Here is an 18241-nt window from a genome sequence, read left to right on the forward strand (position 1 = left end):
TGTTTATAAGCCACTCAGTCTATGGTATTGTTACAGCAGCCCAAAGAGCTGAAACAGCTGCTGCACAGTCTGATTTTTGGTTTCTTTGTATCTCAGGATAGCAGTTAATGGACCATAAGACAAGACATTGACCTAAGGATACTTATACTCCAAGTGGACTCCTTGAGAGTCCTTTCAGCAATACTCCTTCCCAAGAGCATTACTCTGGCCTGGCTCTGCTCCAGAACTGGGACCCACATGTTAATTGTCCCAGATGTGGACTCAGTTCTTACTTCTCCCGTTTCTCACAGAAGCCCTGCTTCTCCAGTGGGATAATCCATCCCTCCATACAATCCTAAACCACCATGTCTTAAATCAGTACAAATCAGGTTACCAGGAAATAATAATAATAAAAAAAATTTATTTCTGTACAAATCTGTAGCATTCATATATCCTGGTCTGGAGCAGGAGAAGGAGGAGAGATGTACATAGTCTGTTTTGTCCCCAAAAGAGGGGTAAATAGTTATGTTACCATTCACTCTCAATACAGACCCTCAAAAGGCCCAGATCCTGGGCTTCAGACATCAGAACATAATGGTAGGGCTCACCCTGCTCCAAAAAAACTCAAACGGCAAGCCTCCTACTCCTTGGGTCTCCTGTTCACCCTTAGGAAACAAAATCCTTTTGTCTGGCCAGGCACATGTTGGTGAACCCCAGGAGAATGTATCCATGTCTTTATCTGTAGCAACTATACTAGGCCTCTGATAGCCCATTTTGGAGCATCCCTGAGGTCAGTCTCTGGAGGTACTGCTGACGCAGAGGGGGCAACTGGGGATATAGTTCAAAGCCTTCTGGGAGGGCAGAATTAGGGAGTTTATAGTGGAGAAGGTGCTGCCGGAGACCCTGCAAAAAGGGAAGAAATTTTATCAAGTAGGTACTAACATCCTGTTGAGATCTCTGTCCCCCCAGACCTATTTTCCCACCCTCCAGGATGTGCTTCCCCCCTACCTCATCTGCCAGCAGCCAAGTTTTCTGTAGCAGGCTCCTGCGGGCAGCCTTTACCTCATCCTAGAGGCAGAACACAGAGGAAAAGATGGCACTGGGTTGATGGCTGATACCTATCACTAGCCTCACTGGCTCTCATCTCCTCCCCAGCTGACCTGGAGGCAGCTCAATCGCAGTCTTGCAGCATGCCTTTGGAGATGGGGATGTAACTTACTGAGCTCTTTGGGTCCTGGGAGAAGATGAAGCTGTTGACATGGGCCACAGCCACAGCATACAGCACAGGGCACCAACGTGGACACAGCACACCAGTAACCAGGGTCCGGAAGTAGAGCTGAAGGAGGACCAGGTTGTCTTCAGGAGGCTCCGTATAGCATTCCAAGGACACAGGCAACTGTGACAGGGGGAATGAGACATGCTGAGGGTGAAGGTGGGAATGTGTATCATGGGACAACAGGGTGGGTGCTTGATAGTCACCTGAACCATATTGTGAGGGGAAAGAGGTCTTGGATAGACCATCCATTCCTGTCTATCACAAGGATTGAGGTTAAAGACAAAAGAGCTGGAAGCAGGGGAAACTGGGAAGCAGTAGTCAATTTCTACTGCCCACCACTACTTGTTTATGTGCCTTAAAATAAAAACTTTCAAAATTTCACATTCAGGGGCACCTGGGTTGCATATTGGTTGAGCGTCTGCCTTCGGCTCAGGTCATGATCCCCATGATCCCAGGATTCTGGGATCCAGTCCCCCAGCAGGCTCCCTGCAGGGAGCCTGCTTCTCCCTCTGCCTATGTCTCTGCCTCTGTCATGAATAAATAAATTAAAAAGTCTTTTTTTTTTTTTTTTAGATTTTATTTTTTCATGAGAGACACACAGAGACAGAAAGAGAGGCAGGTTCCATGCAAGGAGCCTGACATGGGACTCGATCCCAGGTCTCCAGGGTCAGGCCCTGGGCTGAAGACGGCGCTAAACCGCTGAGCCACCCAGGCTGCCCAAATTAAAAAGTCTGAAAAAAGTCACATTCAACTGCTCTATATTATGAAACCTTCCAAAAGTTCATTTTCTTCGGACCAGTAACTCTCTTTATAAGAAAAATCACTCTAGATGCCTAGGTGGTTCAGCAATTTAGTGCCTGCCTTCGGCCCAGGACGTGATCCTAGAGTCCCGCCTTCAAATCCCATATTGGGCTTCCTGCATGGAGCCTGCTTCTCTCTCTGCCTGTGTCTCTGCCTCTCTCTCTGTCTCTCATGAATAAAACCTTAAAAAAAGAAAAAAAAAAAAAAAAAAGGAAAATCACTCTTAATTCCATGCAGAAATGATTATGAGAGGGGCACCTGGCTGGCTCAGTATAGCATGCAACCCTTGATTTTGGGGTTGTGAGTTCAAGCCCATGCTGGGTGTAGAGATTACTTTAAAATATAAAATCTCTAAAAAAAGATTACGAAAGAGATAAAGTTTATATCCAGTGGTGTTTATCATAGTGTTACTTCATATGGCAGAAAATTAAAAAAATTTTCATGCCCACCAAGGGGTTCTGAGAAAAGGATGCACCTATACAATGGATGATAATGTAATAAAAAATGTTGATTTCTTAGAATATTTAATGATTGAAAAAAGCTTACCATACATTAAATGAAGAAAACATTATGAAGGGATCTCAATTTTATAAAAATATATATGCACATATAAAGACTAAAAAAGAAAATAAATCAAAATCAAAAGTTACTACTGGGCAGTGGGATTATGGATGACCATAGTTTTTTTTTTTTTTTTTTTTTTTTTTTTAAGATTTTATTTATTTGAGAGAGAGAGAGAGTGCACAAGCAGTGGGGAGAGGGAGAAGCAGACTCCCCAATGAAGAGGAAGCCCAACTAGGGCCTGGATCCCAGGACCCTGAGATGATCATGACCCGAGCTGAAGGCAGACACTTAACCGACTATGCTACCGAAGTGCCCCTGTTCTTTTTAATTTTTAAAAATATTTTACATATTTTTTAGTTCTCTATGTATTTTATATACATGCTAAATATATTTAAAATATTTATACTTTAAGTTTACTTAAAATTATAATGAACATAAAAATAAGTTATAATGAAACAGTTATAATGAAGTATGTTATAATGAAAATTTTAAAAAAACCTTAAAAAATAGTAATTCTCTACAGCTTGTAAGTTTAACCCTTTAGCCTGATTTTTGAGGCCTTGTAAGACTTTATTAGCCTGTTTCCAACAAGTTCCTAAACTGAAATCTGTTCTAAACTCTCTCTTCCCACCCTGTTATAATCCTTCCTCCCTCCAAGCTTTTGCTGATGGTGTCCCACCATTAGTGTGTACAATCCGTCCTTCATCCTCACAATCAAATTCTACCTAACCTTCAGTACCCAAGTCAATCCCTACCTCTTCCCCAAAGCCTTCTCCCTATGGTAAGCCCATTTTGGTCTTTCCCTTTTCTGAATCCTGCCCTAACACATAAAATATGAATAACTTAGAACTATGTTGGTCTTTAGTATGTCTCTTACTTAGACTGTAGCACTGAGCAATGAGTCATGGCTTGTTAATAATAACCAATATATACCATATGCCAGGTACTCTGTTAAACCCTTTCAGTGGATTCTAATTCACTGCCCCTCAGGCCCAGTACCAGAAAGCCATGGTAGGCTCTGCTGACAAAGTACCTGGGTCAAAGGCAGGCCCAGAGCTCGCAGGGCTCCCACATGCTCCCCAAAAAGGGCGAGGCGCAAAGTGACGCTGAACCGACGCTGCAGGGGAAGGAGAACCAGAGCTCCAAAGAGGTGGTCCCCATAAGAGACAGCCTCAAAATGCTCCAGGAAGTTGGCATAGAGGTCAGGGAAAGATGCAAGGCCGGGAAGGGGGCAATCCAGCCTGAGGTCTGGCAGGACTTTAGGCTGGCAGAGCCGGGCCAGGAGGGCTGCCACCAGATGTTGTATTGGGGTCTCCCGGAAGAGTTCACCGTCCACCAGGAACACACACATGAGCCGTGCCAAGCGGGCAGCAGGAGGTACAGCCCAGAGGGCCTGGGGGCGCCAGCTCTCCAAGACCAGCACCCACTGCAGGGCCCGCAGAGCCGTGCTTATGGTGTCAGCAGGAGGGAGCCCCGAGGGAGTGTCTGAGGCCTGGTGGTAGAGGTGGATCAGTGGCAGGAAAGGCCAGTCAGTAGGCAGCAGTGGCTCCTTAGGCACAGGGAGCAGCAGGGTTTGGACTTGCCACAGCTCCCCTCGGTACCAGGCCTGAGAGGCTAGCAGGCTGGCTCGGGCCAGTGGGCAGTGGGTCACGTAGCAGCTGCGGATGCTGGGGAGGTCCTGGCAAGCCTGAGCCAGCAGAACCCCTCGCCCACACCCAGAGTCCTTGCTGCTCCCTAAGGACAGCCGGTCAGAGAAGTCAGCGGCCTCCAGACCCCCTGATGCTCTTTCCCTGCAACAGAACCCAAAAGCCAAAAATGAGCACTTGAACCAAAACCCTCTAAACATCATGCTGGTGCTCCAGGGCTTCCCAGAGGTTCCTAGGTCCAATTGTGCTCTTCCCTGTTCCCCTAATCACTTTCTATGTAGTGTGTGCAGCAAAGAGGGTAGACACTAGAGTCAGCTGCCTAGGGGCAGGCTGATGGGGCTTCTCGTGCCTGTTTCCTCATAGTAAACTGGGAATAACAACAATGCCTATCTCATAGTACAGGGAAAACAGAACACAAATCCTGAAGAAGCCACCAGGTACAGAGTAAGTACCCAGTCCCCATTAGCTGTTCTGTGTGTATGGCTAGTTTATAGGCCACTTCTTAGCTGGACGGCCACACTGAAGTCTCATAATTCTCTAGCGTGGGTGTCTTCATCCCTGCTTTACTGATGAGAAATGAAACTCTGACAGGTAAAGCATAATCCATGGAAGAGAGGGGATTAAACCCAGGTCTCCTGCCTCCAAATTCAGGGCTCCTCCATCAACAGCCACAGCCGCCCCTCAAAGGGCTGAGCTGATGTCACCAACCCTGGACTCACGGGAGGAACTCCAGTCGGAATACACAGCTCAGCAGGAGCTCGTGGGCAAGGTGCTCACTTCCAGGCAGCAGTCGGCTCAGCAGGGCCAAGACCATACTATGATGAAGGGCAGCATTGATGACCAGGGCTGGCTGAACTGTTGCCTATGAACAGAGAAGGGATTGGGGCGGGTGTGTGTGTGTGAGAGGGGACAGAGCAGAGAGAAGTGAGGATGCAAAGAAGACAGATACACAGATCCTGGGCATGTCTAGAGCAAAGTAGGAACTGCATGGACTGCCAGATGCTGGGTAGGGTTAATGGGGGAGGGTGAGGAGAGTGGACAGAGGTATGGGAGGCTGGGGTGCACCTACCACTCTCTGGGCCAGGATGAGTGCCAGGTACTGCAAGTGGTACTCATGGCGCAAGGCCCACGCAGAGAAGGGTGTGAGGAATGGGGCAGCCACAGGAGCCAAACATTGGAGGAAGTAGTTCTGGAGTCCTGGGGTAGCCAATACGGTGGCCAGCTGAAGAAAAGCAAACTTGTTCAGGTCTAAAAGTGACTGATCTTTCCTGGGGTTCCTCAGGTGGCTGCCTAGACAAACTCACAGAAACAGGTGCTGGCAGGAGAGGCCTCCCTTCCCCTAGTAGTACCCTTACCCTTTCTGACTCCTCCCATCTTGCCCCTCCACGTTCCCCCCTCCCTTACTTGACCCCTAACCAGGTGCCTAGGTCTCACCTGGTCACATAGCCCCTTGTGGATCCGGGCCAAGGTGTTGAAAAGAGAGAGAAGGGCCGTGAGGAACGGGAAGGGTGAGGCTGAGCCAGGCAGCCAGAGAGAGGGGCGGCCTCCTGCGCTGCCCAGTGACACGAGGCTGGGGACGGCTTCAGGGGCCGGAGCACAGAATTGTGGGTTACAGAGAGGGGAGCAGCACCTGGAGGCAGAATGAAGAAGCTCAGGGGGACTCTGGCCTGATGGGTGCTGGGCTGGAAAAGAGTTGCCTGGGCTGCGACCAGGGCCAGCAGGGGCCTGGCTATGTGGACCAGTACCCACATTCCTCAGAGCCCTCACATGTTGCCTGCTAGGGATTTTTTTTTTTTTAATTTCTTTTTTAAATTTTCATTTATTTATGATAGTCACACACACAGAGAGAGGCAGAGACACAGGCAGAGGGAGAAGCAGGCTCCATGCACCGGGAGCCCGACGTGGGATTCGATCCCGGGTCTCCAGGATCGCGCCCTGGGCCAAAGGCAGGTGCTAAACCACTGCGCCACCCAGGGATCCCGCCTGCTAGGGATTTATTAGGCTTCCTTCCAGCTGACAGGTCCTACTTGGGATGGAACAGGGAGCTAGACCTAGGAGTCCCACAGGGAGAGAAGCTACCTCCTTCCCACTGCCCCCACCTCCCAACCATACACACACACACTGTACACACACAGAGTACATACCCAAGAGAATCCCACAGGCTGCCCAGAGAGGGTGTGCGCAGCAGGGGTAGCAGCAGGTCCTCTGACAGGCGCTCCATATCCTGAAGCCAATCCTCTGGGCACAGATTTGGCTGGAGGACCAAGGGGTTCACTGAGCTGACAGCCCAAGATACCCATTCTCCTAGACAGTGTCCCCAGGCTAAGCCCATTACTCTAAGAGCCCAAGAGTCAGTGTTTGGAGGTTTCTGCCCTCTGACCCTCTGGAGAGAGAAAAGACTCCAAGGTTGCCCTGACATCCACTATCCTCAGAGCATGAAGGCTCCAGGGAGACAATGCTGTTGTCTGGGGTTCTCTGTCCCCACCAATACAGCTCCTTGGCAGCTCCAATGGATATGGGGGGTGGGGGGGAAGAAGAGAGGTGGGGGGAAAGGTGGAGAGCAGGAAAAAGTGGAATGGGGAGGTAGGGTGGGGAGGTGGAAACAGAGAAGGAAGTAGAGGGTGGTGTGTCAAGATAGAGGCAGGCACCCAGGGGACAGAGGAAGGCAGGCAAGCGACACTCACCTGCTGGCTCCAGGCCTGGTAGTATGCATCCAGGAAGAGCAGGCAGGCAGTAGGCACTGGGCCCAGGGCATGCCACATCTCGGGTCTTGGCAGCAACTTCAAGGTCTGTCTGAGACAGAGCTCCACAAGAGGCTGGAGCCCAGACACCTGTGTCCAAGTGATGGAGGAAGGGGTGGCCGACAGACTGGCCTCAGCACAGTCACTACAGGAATGCCAAAAGGGGTCATGATGAAGGTCCAGCCGCCTCGACTCTCCCATAAGCTCTACCACCCTTTTCCTCTGGAGGAGTGCTGCTGCCTGTTCTGGAGCTCAGAGCTATGACCTACCTGCTGGGCTCAGGCGCAGTGCTGCTGGCTGCCAGGGTCAGCCGGGTGAGGAGAGTGAGCAAGGAGGCTATCCGCTGTACAGACAGGGGCTGAGGGGGCTGGGTGCTGAGCTCCTCTGGCACAGACTGCAGGGCCCGCATCAGCACTGGGTACAGCTCCCTGGGGGAGAACAATCCCAGTCTTTCAGCATACAAAGACATTGGACATGGAGACAAAAGACACAAGGCAGGGTGCTGCCCCAGGGATCTGTAGTTTGGTTAAGGGGGCTTGGGAGGGAGAGGCCCCAGGGATGGGCACTCCTGGAAGGCTTCAGAGAAAAGGCAGGCTGGGGGCTGAAAGGAAGGAGGTAGACCTTCCAGGTTTCCTCCCAACAGGGATTTAATCTGATTTCACCAAGCTACTAAGGCTGCTGTGCACAGAATGTGGCTAATTCAGCTTTGTTCTACTGGCCCCCTGACCCCCAAGCTCTCTTCATTCTTCCCAGAATCCTCTCCTCCTTAGCTTCCCTCTGAGCTTGACACCTTGAGCAAGGATGTTATCAGATGTGGCCAGAGTGCAGAACTGGAGGGATCCAGTCCAGTCCAGCTCTCCTCACCTGTAAAGGTCACCACCCTGGCCGTAGGAGGCAGCCACAGCCCACAGACGGAAGGACTCAGTGCTCATCATCTCAGCTTCCTCTGGGAGCAAGGCCATTTCCTGGGGAGCCTCTGCTATAAAGCGGCACAGGCGACTCCGGAGGTCAAAGCCGCTCAGCTGAGGGCAAAGAGAGCAGTCTGGGCATCACATTTAGCTGGGGGCCCAAGTGGCCTCAGGGTCTCTTATTATGACCACAGCTCAATTCAGCCTTGTTCCAGGCCCCTCTCAGGCCATGGGGTCTTAGCTTTGGGCCAAGATGAAACCACCTCATCCATCACTCCTTCTCCTCTGTCTTTTTAGCAAGCACTTACTAGGCACCCTTTCTAGGGTTACCAGGCTAGGGGTGATGGCTGCCCATCTATATGTGGCTCTTCTGGTCTGGATCCAGGGAAGAGGGAGCCCTCCCTCCCTTCAGGTAACGAAAGCACAGTAGGCCTATAGGATCCACTAGACTCCAGGTGATTAGGCTCCTGGCTCGTGGTTTCTGTGGCATTTCTAAGCAACTGAATCAGAGATGAAGAGGAAGATGGCATGAGCTGGTTACCCAGAGTCCAGAGGCCATGCTTAGCCTTCAACCCAGCCCTGTCTTAAGTCCCTCATCCCTTGCCCTTTGTCCTGCTCACCAGCCGGGCAGCAATATTCCTACCAGCCGAGGCCAGGACACGAAGTAGTTTCATGGCAGTGGCACAGGGCACTTTGTATAGACTGGGGGCAGGCCCCACTCCCACAGGAGACCAGTTGGTAGGCAGGAACTCTCGAACCACAGTCTCTATTAGCCGAGGACACTCTAGGACCTGAGGGAGAGGAAGAAAAGGGAGGTGGGGAGGCCGAGGGTCAGGCTCAGACCCAGCTAGGCTCTTTGCCTATTCTTTGTCTCCTTCTCTTCTCTTTCTCACCCTTGTGGCTGACTCCAGGGAATGCCGGGCCAGACGGATGAGCACAGCCAGGATGTCAAGGACCACAGAAGGTGCTGGGCAGGTTACCTCTAGCACGTAGCGTAGCCGAGGCAGCAGATTGGTAGCCAGAAGCCCCTGGTGATCAGAAGGATAAACCTGGTGCCAAATGCAGCTGGGCCCCAAACCTTGATGACCCTTCTTGCCTAAGATGTGCTTGCCCTATGAGGGTGCCGAGGTGCCTTAGTCAGTTGAGCATCTGAATCTCGATTTTGGCTCAGGTCATGATCTCAGGGTTGTGAGACTGAGCCCCACACTGGGCTTAGCACTAGGTGTGGAGCCTGCTTGGGATTCTCTGTGTCCCCCACCCCCTCCCTAAAGCTGCCCCAGCACCTTTACCTCGATGACGTCACGTCGAGCCAGATCAGATGGAGGCTGGTTTCCTTTCTCAGGGCTCTTCCTTTTTGCTTTCTCTGCTGGAGGCTCTTCATCTTCATCCTCATCGTCCTCCTTGTCTTCCTGGCTGGGCATCAGAGGGAACACCAAAGCTCCGTGGTACCAGGAGAAGGTGGTGTCGAGGAGCTCCTGCCATAGGGAAGGGAAGGAGGTGGCAAAAAGAGGAAGGAGTCAGGTCTGGAAAAAGGTCTAGGAGTAGTCAGCAGAAGCCACCTGCCAAGAACAGAAAGGGAAGGCTGCTGGGCTTTGGGGCCCTTAGGAAAAGATGGTGATGCTGCCAGCCCATTTTCTGCTCTGCCTGGCAAAGCCTGTGCAGTAGGGGCATGCCCAGCAACAGGAGTAAGGACCCTGATGGCTCAAAGCCCCATTCCTATCCCTGCTTACCTCATCTCCGGGAGCCACCAGCAGAGCCCGAAGCGCCCGGACGGCGGCTGCAATGACCCCATCCACTCTGTCATCCAGGGAGAAGCGCAGCAGGAAGAGGAAACCAGCATCCAAAAGGAGGCGAAAGACACTGCCCACTAGCCGGTCCCCAAACTCACCAGCCTGGGCCTTGGGGGGCAGGATAAAACCTTGCTGAAGATGTTGAAGTTACTAAACCCTTCACTTGCCTACCTATGACCTTGGGTCTGTCCCATTGCCCATCTATCCCAGAGACAGTGTATGGGCTACTGGGCTGGAACAAAAAGGATAGGAGGTGGGGAAGTCTAAGGTGGGAGCAGGAGGGCTGGCGAGGCACGGGGGCAGGCAAGGCCAGGCCAGCAGCCTACTTACCCTGCTGATGACCTGGGCCAACACATGCAGCGCTAGTGCTCTCTGCTGGGACACCTGGCTGCGTGTCAGGTGGAATAGCTCCTGTAGGGAGTATCCTGCTCTCTGGAGCAGGGACAAGAAATCAGAAGGAGCCAAGACACAGGGTGGCATCCCCCAACCAATCCACAGAAACCCCGATTATTCCAGGCACTGAGCTAGTTGTCAAAGGGAGGACAAAGTTAAGCAAGTGGTATCTCTTGCCTCTCCTCTCCATGGATTGTCAAACTGGTAAAGAAGATTAAGATTTGCACACAGTAACCATAGCATAAAGCAGACAGGGAGGAATGCAGTAATCAGTGTTCAGTTTGCAAGAGGATAATAGGAGAGAAAGAAAAGGGGGACATGGAGAAGGGACGTGATCTCAGTGGGTGGGCAGAGCTTCCATGGCCTGAAGAACTGAGTGAGCCTGGAGGTCCCCGAGCCCCCAGGGTATGTGGGAGAGGGCACCACAAAGGTGCAGCAAGAGTGAGAAGGAAGAGCTGTAGGGTCAGCAGGGCTGTCTCAGCAGGCTAAGGAGCCAAGACTATTCTGTGAGCAGAAGGGAGCCAGGAAACTTTCCAAGGCAGGGCATGGCCTAGGCTGGGCCAGAGGGAATCAGGATGGCAGCCTCATGAGGGACAGATGGCATGGCTGAGAGAGTGGAAGATGTGGTGGCTGAACAGGTAAGAGGGAGCAGGGCTCTTCTCTAGGAAGCATTAGGGGGTGACAGACATAAAAATGTCAAGTCCAGGCAAGTGACTGGAATGTGAAGGAACAAGGAGAAACATTTTGAGCCTAAGAACCTATGGAGAGCAAAGCCAGGAAATAGAACAGGATACACAGAAGGTCCAAGGCAGCTGACCAGAGGCCTCTTCCACATGGCAGATAAAAGCACTTGCTGAGAGCTGCCCAGTCCTCACTGGGCCCCGTGCCTCACCTCTGCTTCTTCTCCATGGTGGTGCAGGCCCAGATGGGTGGGCAGGTCCACATCAGGGGCCAGCAGCTCTCCCTGAAGACTAAATCGGGCCTGCATCCTCTAATGGGAAGAAAAAGAAGTGTATAGGCTGGGAACACAGCAACTTCCCTACACCTACTCCTCACCTTTTATCCCAGGCCTCCAGTCCTGACTCTACCCGAGTGGAAATGGAACTCCCCGGCCAGGGGCCAAGCAGGGTGATGCGAGAGGAGGAGAAGCACAAAGGAGAAATGTTTCTCAAGCTCCAGGGAAGAAAGGGGCCTGTGTTCAGGTGTAAGAGCATGGGAGAATGAGAAGAGGGGGGCATGGAAAAGTGATGCTGTCTCTGGGGGTGGGTAGAGCTTCTGTGGCCACTCCCAGCCCGCTCCACCCCTTGTAGGCCAGCTGGCCCTCCTCACCTCCTGCGTCCGCTGCCTCCGGAGCGGAGGCAGATCCTGGGTCCAGTGGAGCTTCTCTAGCTCCACGGTGTCCATGTGCACCCATTCTTTGTGGGGGTTCACAGGCAGCGCCAGAGCTGGGAAGATGGAAGCAGAGTAGTATTCCCTAAGGAGCTCAGCTCACTGACCCAAAGGGGTCCCAGATGTGACCCTGCAGCTGCACACCTACCTCTGTCCAAGGGTCTAGCAGCCTGTGCCTCTGGCTATGTCTAAGTGGCACAGCCACTTTAGGCTCTGGGCAAATATCTCCGATATGGAGGAACACACCTAGTCCTGGGCTCTAGCCTGTTGCTGACCCCAAGTATTCGCTGAGAGGGGCAAGAGGAGGAGGTAAAGAAAAGGAGAGAGGTAGCAGACGAGGAAGAGAGGACCATATATATCAGGGTAAACACAGTTCTCCACTGTCTATACTGTGGAGATAGAACTTTTTTTTTTTTTTTTTTTTTTAAGATTTATTTATTTATTCATGAGACACATAGAGGCAGAGGGAGAAGCAGGGAGGCTCCCCAAGGAGCCTGATGTGGGACTCGATCCCGGAACTCCAGGATCACTCCCTGAGCCAAAGGCAGATGCTCAACCGCTGAGCCACCCAGGCATCCCTAGTACTGACCTCCTAAAGAAGCAGGGGAGTGGGGTAGCCCTGGTGGCGCAGTGGTTTAGCACCGCCTGCAGCCCGGGGTGTGATCCTGGAGACCCGGGATCGAGTCCCACATCGGGCTTCCTGCATGGAGCCTGCTCCTCCCTCTGCCTGTGTCTCTGCCTCTCTCTCACTCTCTCTGAATGAATAAGTAAATAAATCTTTAAAAAAGAAAAAAAAAAAGGAAGCAGGGGAGTGAAGCAATGAGAAGCAGCCATCCTGCTTCTGTGGGGCCAAGATATGTAAACACACACCCCAGACATCCTCCTTCTTCTCCCACAATCCCCACCTGACCTGCTCAGCTGGCCCAGAGCTCACTGAGGCGCAGGAGGTTCCTGGCTTTCATAATTCGATTTCTTTTGTTAATCACTAATAAAATAATCCCGGTCCTGGGAAATGAGTGTTCCCACTGGTCTCTCTGCTTGAAGTCTGGCATGTTCGTAAGACCTGTGTCAGACTCTTCTCCCACGGCCCTGGCCCTGCCATCTTCCCCCCAACATGGACAGCAGAGGCAGAAAACTGTAGGATGGACAGAGCCAGAGCAGGCACAGCTACTGCAGAGGCAAGATGGACATGATCTGATGGGGGAGGGGTCAGCCATCACACCCTGCTGTCGCTTATCATGGAAGGGGGAGAAGGAGCAGTAATAGGACAAGAAAACAGGAAACATATATAGGAAGAGCATACACATCAGCAAATGAAGACTGACTTCCAGACAATAATGGAGATTAATGTTAGATGTCCAAGGACAGAGAAGATTCTTTCCCATCTGCCAGGCCTAGGAGAAGAGATACTTTCTTCTACTTTTATTCTCCAAAAGATGCTCCCCTTCCTTCAAACCTGGGGCTTCTGGATCCAGATCATCTTCCTGTCTGGGCTCCTTTGCAGAAATTGGCACAATGAGCTCCTCTCCGGTGACCTCAACAGAGTGTCCTCCTGGCCTCTGCTCCTCTGTGGCCTTCTCTCCTGCTTGCTCATGGGTATGGCTGCGAGACCTCAAGAAGGCAACCAAGCTGGGATCTAGAGGAGAGGATGGAAGGGAAAGTGGGTGGTGGCAGATCCTCCCCAGCCTCCTGTAGACCTGAAACCTGCTGAATTCTGCCTATTGGTGCCAAGATCAGGACAAGCCATTTCCCACCCCTGGCCTGAGCACCCTAGGTGCTCCTGGGGATTTAATGACCCACACCTGTCACTTGGATGTGCCCACCCACCCTCCTCTCCATTCTTCACAGTCCCCTGGCCCGCCCAGGTTCCTGCACATCCTTGTGCTTGGCTCCAGGTCAGAGGTCCAAAAGAAGGGCTATGGAATAAATGAATAAATGCTGACTGGGGCCAAGAGAAGGGATTTAGGGGAACAATTTATCTCACTTCTAGATGATTTATTTACAAATATTTACTGAAACCTAATCTACGTATGCTCTATAAAGATGCTAGATACACAGTCTGGAAAAGATTGACTTGGTGCTACTGTTCTGGTGAACAGAAACTAGGAAGGAGGTATAGCACGCTCTAGCATGCTATACCTCTGCTATATCATGCTATACCAAGACATTTCATAACTGTGCCAGAGAGCACCAGCTATAATCTAGCATACACTACACTAGCACAGCATACATGATACAGTGGTTGAGAGCAGGGCCCGTTAGACCTGATAAACCTGGGTTTACATCTCATCCGTGTTCCTTACCAGCCATATGACCTGGGAGAGAGTTTTTTCAAGTTCTGAGACTCTTTTTTTTTTTTTTTTTTTTAAATAAGTAAATGAAGTTAGTACTACCTACCTTAGAGGAAATGTTTGAAGACAGAATGTAATAATGCATGCAAATAGTAAAATGCCTGGCACGCACAGTAAGCTTTCATCAGCAAGTAGCAGTCCCTTCCCAGCCCAGTCTCAGGAGGAAAGCCAGGTATGCCGTACCGAGCTGAGCCAGCAACCGCTGCTGTTCCTGAAGGATCTCCTCAGGAGCCATGGCTTGCAGTTTTGCTATGTTCTCTTCATGGATGGTCTGGGCTTCCTGCTCAGCATCCTGGCTCCTGAGCCCCTTCCCTGTGACCAGATGGGGTCCCTGGAAGCCAGGGCTGCCCCATGGAAGCTGGCAGCCCTGCTCCCTGGGTGCGAGTGCCTCATAGGACACAGCACCTGGAAGAAGTATATGATCAGTTTCATCGCCTCATCCCAACTGGGCCTTCTAGCCCTCTTCCCTAATCCTATTAGCTCTGGAGACAGACAGAGGCCCCAAAGATTTCCTAGGCACAGCATGGAGACACCTCCCCCCTACCCTCCATAACATAAACACAGGTTGGATTGGGTGGTGACCTCTCCACTCATTTTTTTCCCCTTCCTGAGGGATGTTTCCCTAAGAAATATCCTACTTTCTGACTCTTCCCTTGGACGTTCAGGCAGCCATCTGCCTCCAGAAGCCTGTCCCTAGCTCTTTTGCTAATATTTTGCATTGTTAAAGGAATCTTGGCTTTCATCTTTATTTTACAGTCTCTGCCAGACACCTCTCTTTCTTTTCTCCTAGGGTAGAATAACAGCCGGCATTCTCCCTGTACTTAAGACCCAGATATAAACCCAAGCCACCCGAACTCAATCCTGTAAGTGGGGATAAAGGACAGATTCCTCTTTAGATGGCTCAAATGCCATCTAAATATGCCTTCATATTTGATGTAGGGAAGACATATACCACAAAGTGACTCTACGATTATGTATTACAAAAAGGCCAAGCCCAAGCCTCTTCTTTTTTTTCATTTTTTAAAATTTTATTTATTTAGGAGAGACACAGAAGGAGAGGCAGAGACACAGGCAGAGGGAGAAGCAGGCTCCATGCAGGGAGCCGGACATGGGACTCAATCCTGGGTCTCCAGGATCAGGCCCTGGGCTGAAGGCAGCGTTAAGCCGCTAAGCCACTGGGGCTGCCCTGCCCAAGCCTCTTCCACCCCAGCTTACCCTCTGGTGGATCCAGGGAAGATACAACTTCTCTAACTGGTGGAACCTTGGCTTCGGATGCTCTCTTTGCTGCAATTTCTTGGGCAAAGATGCTTCTCTTGCCAGATATTGCTGACCTCCCCTATGAGACAAAAAGGAAACCCAGGTGACTACTACTACCCTGGTCATTTCTTAACCTCTTTTCTCTAAGGCTACTGGAACAAAAGGACTTGCTTAATCTCCAAGGATCACAACCCTAGTCCTCAGAAAAGCAGGGCTCTATAGGAGGACTGGTCTGGAAATCTGACAAATTTGGGTTGGATTTCTGGCTCTTCTATTAGATGTGTGGTGTTGGACAATTTACTTAACTTTTCAGAGTCTCAGTTTCCTCACCTGAAAAATGGGGATGATGATATCTATCTTACATGGTTGTTATGAGGATTTTTTTTTTAGGGTTTTATTTATTCATGAGATGGGAGGGTCAGGTGGGCAGAGACATAGGCAGAGAGAAAAGCAGCTCCCCTTGGGGAGCCTGATGTGGGACTCAATCCTGGGACCCCGGGATCACGCCCTGAGCCAAAGGTAGATGCTCAACCCCTGAGCCACCCAGGTTTAGCATGGTGCTACCTTAACAAGAAAATTGCTTATTATTCAGATTATCTGCCTGAGGAAGATGCACTATGAGGCTCACTTAATGTCTCCCAGGTACCATCTAAGCACTTTGCCTACTTGTCTCTCCTGTGAGCGATGGAACACAGGAGGGAAAGCAACACCACTGGGCACAGGCAGATTCACTGTCACTGAACTTGTATCTCGTTCCTGCAGCAACAAAGCACAAAGGAGTGAAGATATTAAGATTTCCCCAGGCTGGACACTATCCTACTGGCCCCAATTCTGTATGACTAGAATCTCTAGGGAGTCATGGACCCATCTTCCTTTTTTGAGTACAGTGATTCTAAAACAGCCCCAAATGGACTGCAGGAGCATAAAGTTCCACCTTTTTTTTTTTTTTTTTTTTAAGATTTTTATTTACTTATTTGACAGAACACAAGCAGGGAAAGTGGCATAGGGAGAGGGAGAAGCAGGCTCCTCAAGGAGCAGGGAGCACAATGCAGGGTTCTACCCCAGGACTCTGGGATCATGACCTGAGCTGAAAGTAGATGCTTAACTGACTGAACCACCCAGGCGCCCCTAAGTCCCACCTTTCTGAATCACCCTCTACTCATACAGCTCACCACCCCCAACCAAAATCCTTGCTGCCTAGGATGCCTCATCCCACCCAACCAGGGTGAGACGCACAATAATTTTTGTCAGGACAGCAGTGATGTGCTGATCATGCCTGTTCAGCCTCTCTTCAGGGTCCTCATGTTCTGGTAGGAGACAGCCAGGGCTGGGTCTAGCTCTCTTTGAAGGAGCAGGAACCAAAGCTGGGGGTGAATCTGGGAGATCTGAAAAAGGAAAAAAAACAGATGTGAGGGTAGGAGGAAACCAAAGAAAGAAAGGCAGCTATGAAGCCCCGGCCCAAGCTGTGTCACTCTGGACAAGATATTTAAACTCTGTGAACCACTGTCTCTTCACATGCAAAATGGGGCTGCAGCAACAGAGGCTACACAGTATCTGAAATAATGAAGGGGGAAAATCCAGCCACATCAGGAAGAGGGAGAGGATCCCGAGGCCATACCCTCTCTCCTCCTCAGCCACTCACTGTCCAGTGTCACCACATCCCGATGATCTTGCAGCAGAGGCTGGTCCAGGTTAGTGTCACCACCTCTCCTATTTCCTTTCTTCACCAGTTGTACTGCTGGAGCTGCACCAGCTGCAAGAAACTGACTCTGGAAGCGCAGCAAATCCACCTCTGACTCGCCTGGCTTTGGTCTCGACAGCATCTTGACACGCCAGCTACTTCTCTTGTGCAATTCTTTCCAACACTGCTTGGGTGTGGGGATTCCCTCTCATTCACCCCTATAAGCAATAAAGTTGATGGGCCCTCTGCAATTGAACCTTGATTCTTTATTGTGCATCAGAGAAGATACTTCTTAGGTTCACATCAACTCATTCCTTCTCATTCATACCTTACTGCTATTCCCTATTTACCCCTCCTGGATGTCATCAGCCTAACAATATTTACTGCCAACTTAAGGTTCTTTACAATCTGTGGATGATAAAAATTCTCAGGAACAACTGTAGGGAACCTAAGAAAAAGGGCATCAGGAGTCAGGCAGATAGGGCAGCCCAGGTGGCTCAGCGGTTTAATACCTGCCTTCAGCCCAGGGCATGTTCCTGGAGACCCAGGATCGAGTCCCACGTCAGGCTCCCTGCATGGAGCCTGCTTCTCCCTCTGCCTGCATCTCTGCCTCTCTCTCTCTCTCTCTCTCTCTCTCTCTGTGTGTGTCTCTCATGAATAAATAAATAAAATCTTTAAAAAAAAAAAAAAAGGAGTCAGGCAGATAAATGTCATACCAGGGACTAATGATTCTGTATCAAATTTGAGAGAATATGCCTGGCCTAAAGGTGTTCAAATTATTAAAAAGCAAAACAAAACAACCTTGCGCTAAGAAAGATCAACATATAAAAATCATCTGTATTTTTATACACCAACAAAAAGAACAATCAGAAAAAATTAAGAAAACAGTATCACTTACAATCGCATCAAAAAGAGTAAAACACTTGGGAATAAATTTCACCAAAGAAGTACAAAACTTACACTCTGTCGAGCCCCACAACTGCCCCTAGGACTCTGCGGTCGCATACATTTCTGGACCACCCGAATCAGCAGAGAAATCACCGAGTTTCAGCTCAAGCAGCCCCGCGGATGGAAGGCCGTAGTCGGGATCTCCACACCGAAGAGGCCGCGGCCACTCCAGTGCAAAGCAAAGACACTCTGGGAAGCTCCGACAAAGGAACTGGATACCCTATAGCAGAGCCCTGCGCCGGGGAACCCTGAAGTCCTTCCCTCCAGCGTAGCCCCGTACCTGCCCTAGGGCCGCCTGGACTCCGCCATCTTGCCCCGCAAGGGCCGGACTTCCGCCGTCACCAGGTCGGGGCTTCCGCCCCGCAACCCAGCCCCGCCTCTCCCTGGCCTGGCTCCACCCCTCTGGGGTTTGCTCGCTTAGCGCGAGGACGCACACATGCACACACCCCTTTTTTTTTTTTTCCAAGTTTTTTTTTATTTAAGTAAAGTCTATATCCTACGTAGGGCCCCAGCTCCA

The 18241-nt window shown here is 50.7% G+C and overlaps 1 protein-coding gene across 2 annotated transcripts; it reads right to left on the reverse strand.

Annotated features, from left to right (window-relative positions):
* Nucleotides 1–380: 380 nt before the first annotated feature.
* Nucleotides 381–18086, reverse strand: RPAP1 (RNA polymerase II associated protein 1). 2 transcript variants are annotated; one of them, XM_072808619.1, is made up of 25 exons: nt 18005–18086; nt 16738–16994; nt 16332–16480; nt 15762–15851; nt 15054–15174; nt 14022–14243; nt 12944–13123; nt 11428–11543; nt 10991–11089; nt 10036–10137; nt 9646–9813; nt 9205–9390; nt 8809–8943; nt 8536–8706; nt 7872–8029; nt 7277–7435; nt 6951–7152; nt 6411–6520; nt 5701–5896; nt 5336–5488; nt 4986–5128; nt 3654–4410; nt 1199–1375; nt 988–1047; nt 381–882 (listed from the first exon to the last, which is right to left on the reverse strand). In XM_072808619.1, exons 2-25 carry the CDS (start codon nt 16916–16918, stop codon nt 733–735), a joined length of 4185 nt encoding a protein of 1394 aa, XP_072664720.1. In that variant the 5' UTR covers nt 16919–16994; nt 18005–18086; the 3' UTR covers nt 381–732. The 2 variants fall into 2 exon arrangements, with proteins under 2 accessions (XP_072664720.1, XP_072664719.1); XM_072808618.1 differs by having other exon boundaries at nt 17737–18059.
* Nucleotides 18087–18241: the final 155 nt, after the last annotated feature.

The sequence above is a fragment of the Canis lupus genome, chromosome 32 (genome assembly GCF_048164855.1).
Source record: "Canis lupus baileyi chromosome 32, mCanLup2.hap1, whole genome shotgun sequence".
Taxonomy (NCBI): Eukaryota; Metazoa; Chordata; class Mammalia; order Carnivora; family Canidae; genus Canis; species Canis lupus.